Source organism: Nicotiana tomentosiformis, chromosome 5, assembly GCF_000390325.3.
Source record: "Nicotiana tomentosiformis chromosome 5, ASM39032v3, whole genome shotgun sequence".
NCBI lineage: Eukaryota > Viridiplantae > Streptophyta > Magnoliopsida > Solanales > Solanaceae > Nicotiana > Nicotiana tomentosiformis.
In genome coordinates, this window is record NC_090816.1 from 92456080 (window position 1) to 92462713 (window position 6634).

At 41.2% G+C, this 6634-nt stretch overlaps 1 protein-coding gene across 1 annotated transcript; it reads left to right on the plus strand.

Annotated features, from left to right (window-relative positions):
- Nucleotides 1-1398: 1398 nt before the first annotated feature.
- On the plus strand, nucleotides 1399-2373 carry LOC138892792 (uncharacterized). The gene is made up of 2 exons (XM_070176531.1): nucleotides 1399-1724; nucleotides 2271-2373. The coding sequence occupies exons 1-2, from the start codon at nucleotides 1399-1401 to the stop codon at nucleotides 2371-2373; spliced, it is 429 nt and encodes a 142-aa protein (XP_070032632.1).
- The last annotated feature ends 4261 nt before the right edge of the window (nucleotides 2374-6634 follow it).

Sequence of the window (6634 nt, forward strand, 5' to 3'; positions counted from 1 at the left end):
CATATTTGGATATGTCTTGTGATTCTATAGATACCCTTGTTTATGTGTCTAAGCCTGTTGGGATTCTATTATGGTAGACCGCGTCTATCGTTCGTGTTTGATCACTATCGGGGTTTATAAGACCTTGGATGACCTTCTACTACTCAATATTGTGGACATTTATATGATTTTGGGAATGGATTGGTTGCTACCATATCATGCTATTCTGGATTATCACGCTAAGACTGTGACGTTGGCCATGCCGGGGTTTTCGTAGTTAGAATGGAGAGGTACATTGGGTTATGTTCCTAGTAGGGTGGTGTCCTTTCTGAAGACACAACAGATGGTTGAGAAGGGGTGCGCCAGTTTTATTTGTGAAGAAGAAATACGGTTCTATGAAGATGTGTATTGAGTATAGGTAGCTGAACAATGTTACTATCAAGAACAAATACCCACTATCGCGTAATGATGATTTGTTTGATCAGGTTCAGGGTGCTAAGGTATTCTCGAAGATTGACTTGAGATCGGAGTACCATTAGTTGAAGATCGGGGTTTCAGATATTCCGAAGACGGCTTTCAGGCCCCGCTATGGTCACTATGAGTTTTCTGGTGATATCTTTTGGGCTGACAATGCCCCTGCAAACTCTATGCACTTGATGAACAATGTGTTCCAACAATATCTTGATTCCTTCATCATCGTGTTCATTGATGATATATTGGTGTATACTCACAAACGAGAGGATCATGAGTAGCACTTGAGGATCGTGCTCCAGACTTTGAGGGAGAAGAAGCTATATGAAAAATTCTCCAAGTGCGAGTTTTGGCTTGATTTGATGGAATTCTTGGGCCATGTAGTGTCTAGTGAGGGGATTAAGGTGGATCCAAAGAAGATTGAGGTAGTTTAGAGTTGGCCCGACTTTCTACCACTACTAAGATTCGGAGTTTCCTTGGGTTGGCTGGGTATTATCGTTGTTTCGTGGAGGGAATTTTATCCATTACAACTCTTTTGACTAGATTGACCCAGAAGAGTGCCCCGTTAAGGTGGTCTGACGAGTGTGAGGTCTTATACAATTTATAGTGATGCTTCATGGATTGACATTGGGTGTGTGTTGATGTAGGGGGTAGAGTAATTGCTTGTGCTTCACATCAGTTGAAGCCCCATGAGAAGAACTACCCAGTACATGATTTGGAGTTGGCAGCTATTGTTCACACGATTAAGATTTGGAGGCATTATCTTTACGGCATGTCATGTGAGGTGTTCACGGATCACAGGAGTCTACAATACCGATTCAAGAAAAATGATCTAAACTTGAGGCAACATAGGTGGATAGAGCTATATAGGACTATGATATCACCATTCTTCATCATCCCGCGAAGGCCAATGTGGTTGCCGATGCTTTGAGTTGGACATTTAAGAGCATGGGTGTTCTTGCTTTTATTCCAGTTAGGGAGAGACCGTTAGCTTTAGACGTTCACGCTTTGGTCAATAGTTTCATGACGTTGGATGTTTCAAAGCCTAGATGGATCCTTGGTTGCATGGTTTCACAGTCTTCTTTGTTTAAGCGCATCAAGGCACGCCAGTATAATCATCCCTACTTTCTTGTCCTTAAATACACGGTTCAACACGGTGATGCCAAGGAGGTTACTATTGGGAATGATGGGTTGTTGAGGCTGCACGGTCGGATATGTGTTCCGAATGTAGATGGGTTGTGTGAGCTGATTCTTGAGGAGGCCCATAGTTCACAGTATTCCATTCATCCGGGTGCCGCGAAGATATACCATGATTTGAGGCAGTACTACTGGTGGAGAATAATGAAGAAAGATATTATGGAGTATGTGGCTCGGTGTTTGAACTATCAGCAGGTGAAGTACGAGCATAAGAGACCAGGTGGTTTTCTTAAGAGGCTTAATATTCTGGAGTGGAAGTGGGAGCGCATCACTATGAATTTTGTAGTTGGACTTCCAAGGACCTTGAGGAGATTCGATGCAGTGTGGGTCATTATGAAAAGACTGACGAAGTCTGCATGCTTCATTCTAGTCATGACTACCTACTCTTCAGAGCAGCTGGCTCGAATTTATCTTCGCGAGATTTTTCGCCTTCATGGTGTGCCCGTATCTATTATATCAGATCAGGGCACATAGGTCACATCGCATTTTTGGAGAGATGTGCAGCGTGAGTTGGGCACATAGGTCGAGCGGAGTACACTATTTCATCCCCAAACTAATGGGCAGACCAAGCGTACTATTCAGATCTTCAAGGATATATTATCTGCCTGTGTTATTGATTTTAGAGGTTCATGGGATCAGATTCGTTTGCTAGCAGAGTTTGCCTACAACAACATCTATCTGTCGAGTATCCAGATGGCTCCTTATGAGGCCTTATATGGGAGATAATGTCGTTCTCCGATTGGTTAGTTTGAGCTTGGGGAGGCTAGGTTGTTGGGCACTAATTTGGTCCGTGATGCTTTCAAGAAGGTGAAGTTGATTCACGAGAGGCTTTGTACAACTTAGTCTAAGCAAGAGTTATGTGGATAGGAAGGCTCGTGATGTGGCATTCATGGTGGGTAAGAGGGTTCTACTCAGAGTTTCACTCATGAAGGGTGTGATGAGGTTTGGGAAGAAGGGCAATTTGAGCCCTCGGTAAATTGTTCCTTTTGTGATTCTTGAGAGAATTGGTGAGGTAGCCTATAGACTTGCATTACCATCTAGCTTATCCGGAGTTCACTCGGTGTTCCATAATTCCATGCTCCTGAAGTATTATGGTGATCCATCCCATGTATTAGATTTCGGATCAGTGCAATTGGACAAGTATTTGACCTATGTTGAGGAGCCAGTGACTATTTTGGACAGGCAGGTCCGGAAGTTGAGGTTGAAGTATCTTGCATCGGTAAAGGTTCAGTGGAGAGATCAACCGGTCAAAGAGGTGACTTGGGAGACCAGGAATGATATGCATAGCCGATATCCTCACCTTTTTGTCACTTCAGGTATCTCTCTATACTTGTTCGAGGATGAATGTTTGTTAAGAGATGGAGAATATAATGACCTGTCTGGTTGTTTTGAATATTGTAGCCCCGTTTCCCCTATTTGATACTTTACACAGGTGTATTTATGGTTACGCAACTTGCGGGGCTGATTGGTGTGGTTTCAGGAGAGTTTTGGATTATTTTAGGACACAGTCCCTTGGTTGGAGGCTTAAGTTGTAAGAGTTTACCGGAATTTGGCTTTTGTGTAGATGAGTCCGAAATGATGTTTTGATGGTTCCAATAGCTTCGTATGGTGATTTTGGACTTAGACATAATTTCGGAGTTGGATTTGGAGGTTCAGAGGTTGTTTTTGCTTGAATTGGCGAAAGTTGAAAAGTTGAAGGTTTGGAAGGTTGACAGGTTTGACCGAGGATTGACTTTATTAATATCGGGCTTGGATTGTGGTTCCAAGAGTAAGTATAGGTCCATTGAGTCATTTGGGACTTGTATGCAAAATTTGAGTTCATTCAGAGTTGATTTGATATGGTTGAGCATGAGTTTTAAGAGTAGAAAGTTTGTTAGTTCAATACGCTTGAATTGAGGTGCGACTTGTAGTTTTGATGTTGTTTGGTGTCATTTTAGGCACTCGAGTAGGTTCGTGTTATATTTTGGGATTGGTTGGTGTGATTGGACGGGTTCCCGGGGGTCCCAGGTGTGTTTCAGATGGGCTACGGGCCATTTCCTTATGTTTTGGATTGCTGATGAATGATATCTGGTTCTCTTCATCGCGATCGCGACTAAGGAGTCGCGTTCGCATAGGGTAATTTGGTAAGATGCAAATTTGTTCTTCGCATTCGCGAGGAAAGGACTGAGTTCGCGGAGCTTGGGGAGTCAGTGCTTCGTGATCGCGTGATTGGCTCCGCGTTCGCTTACAAGGGGAGCATGGAAGGGTTGGGCAGGGGTAAGCCTTCGCGTTCGTGGGAGTGTGGGTATATTCATGTAGGCGTGGTTGGGTTGGTCATCGCATTCGCGAATGGGTTTTCACATTCGTGAAGAAGAAGGCAACGCCTGGGTGAGTTTGTTCTTCACAATCGTGAAGGGTGTTCCGCGATCGCGATGTGTATACCTTGCAGACCTATTAATACTCTATTTGGAGGGCTTTTGTTATTTTATCACCTTTTGAGTAAGCGAACTCGGATTTGGGCGATTTTGGAGGGGATTTTCACGATTTGGATTGGGGTAAGTGTTTTTTACTTGGCTTTGTCTACATTTCATGATTCCAACCTTGAATTTAGTGATTGATTGATGATTTGAATTGAGAAAATTAGGGTTTTTAGTAAAAACGTTTCTAAAATATAAATTGATGATTTGAAAGCCGATTTGAGGTCGAAATTGGATGTAATTGGTATGATTGGACTCGTATCAGAATGAGTTTTCTGAATTTGTGAGTTTGTCGGGTTCCAGGGTTGATATTTTGGGTTGACTTTTTTATTATAGTTAAAGATCGAAACTTTATTATTTGGAATCATTCCCTATGGATTTTATTTATGATATTACATTATTTTGGCTAGATTCGAGCCGTCTGAAAGTTGATTCACACGGGAAGATATTATTAGGGGATTGATTTAGCATATTTGAGGTATCTTGCCTAACTTTATGTAGGGAAATTTTCCCTTAGGATTTGTCTAATTTTCAATATTTGTGCTATGTGAAACTACGTGTACATTAGGTGACGAGTGTGTACACGGTCATATTTGTTGGTTGTGACCATATTAAACCTTAGGCTATTAATATGCCTTGATTTGGAGTTGTTTGTTATATGAAACATGATTTTATTTTGTTGTTCGATACCCCCACCCTTATATTATTTGTTATGATACTTGTACACATTGTTGTTGAGCCGTGTGCTATATCTTGTTGTGACATTGGTATTGTTATTGTGGTTATGTTGTGGCACACGTGTATGTAAGGTGTGGATGATTGTTATTGTTGTGTTATGATTGAGATGCGCATGCAGCAAAATAAGAGTTGGTGGGCATATTGATGCGCATACGGCCAGATAAGAGGGCTGATGCACGTGTTGCTAGTAAAGGGAATTACTTCATTGTGAAGCACACACGGCAAGATAAGGGGGCTTATGCGCGTGAAGCTATTTCGGAAAAATGTTTTAAAAATTTGAAGTTCACGCGATGTCATAAGGAGGATTTGTGATTTGTGACTTGTGATTATGAGGTGTGGTACCTCGGGGTGTTGTAAAGCTTATGTTGGAACGACTTGATGATTTGAATTTTTTTCTTAATTGATTTCACTTGTATTATTACTATTTTTGATTATTTTGCTTTTTTCACCTATTTACTCTTCGTTTCCATTTATTGATTTTTACTCTCTGTTGTTAGCTTTATATTTATATTCTGCATAGGTTTTTATGTCTAGTGAGTGTCTTGACTTGAACCTCGTCACTACTCCACCAAGGTTAGTCTTAATACTTACTGTGTACCGATTGTGATGTGCTCATACTACACTTTTGTATATTTTTGTGCAGATCCAGGTACCTCTGAGCGTACCGGTCGGTAATGAGCTGATTTGAGATTGCTATGAAGACTTCAAGGTATACCTGTCATTCTGCTCGTAGGCTTCGGAGTCACCTTCTACTGATTTTCTTATTGTTTATTGTATTTTCAAACAGTATTGTATTTGATATTTCACATGTACTCTCTGTAGAGCTTATGACTCGGTTTTGGGATTTATGTGACTTTTGTATTTCTTCCTTTAGTTATGTTAAAGAACTTTTTAGTTTTCATTATTATTTAAGTTGGCGTTTGGTTCTATTGATCTTGCTGTGTGATAGGCTTACCTAGTCTTAGGTACCAGGTGCCATCACGATCCTAATGATGGGAATTTAGGATCGTTATAGTCATAAGGATAACACATCCTCAGAACATCTCACAGGAGATAACCCACCTGCTTAGCCTCAAACTGGCATCTCTCTATGCCCTATCATGGTCACAAGCACTATTCAATCACTTAATCCTCCTGAGTTTGAACTTGTCTTCAAGACATAATAATATACTTCATTCCACAAATGAGCAACTAAAAGATCCCTAACACATTCATAAATCAAGACTGTACAACACATCAAGACATAAATCAAGCATCCATAGTCCTTTTGTATCGAAGGCAAAATTCTTCCCGTCATATCCAAACCATCCAAGCACATTCCACAAGCACATAATACTCATCATATAGCTATCCACACTCACTGAGCCATTAGTTCCACTCTTATGGACATTACCGGACATATAAACCCAAAAGCACATACTCACACAACTAAAACTACCAAGCCCAAGCTGCAGTCTAAACCTGGCCCCAAGTCCTCCAGACTGGCCTATCTCCACAATCACATAGAACACATCTTGCACCTAATCCATGACATCACAAGTCTTCAATGCACAAATGGTACCGAGTGCTCACATAACATACATGTGGATGGAAGAGAATCAAAGAGATACGCTTCAAGCTGAGTCAACGCTGTATGATACAGAAAGAAAGATGAGAATTTTTTCCTAGATGCCCTGTAGTCTCTTGAAGATAAGTATGGAAGTCATCATACCGATCCACAAGACTCTAATAGACACTTTCTCATGACTCGTAGAACCTATGGACCTAGAGCTCTGAAACCAACTTGTCACGAC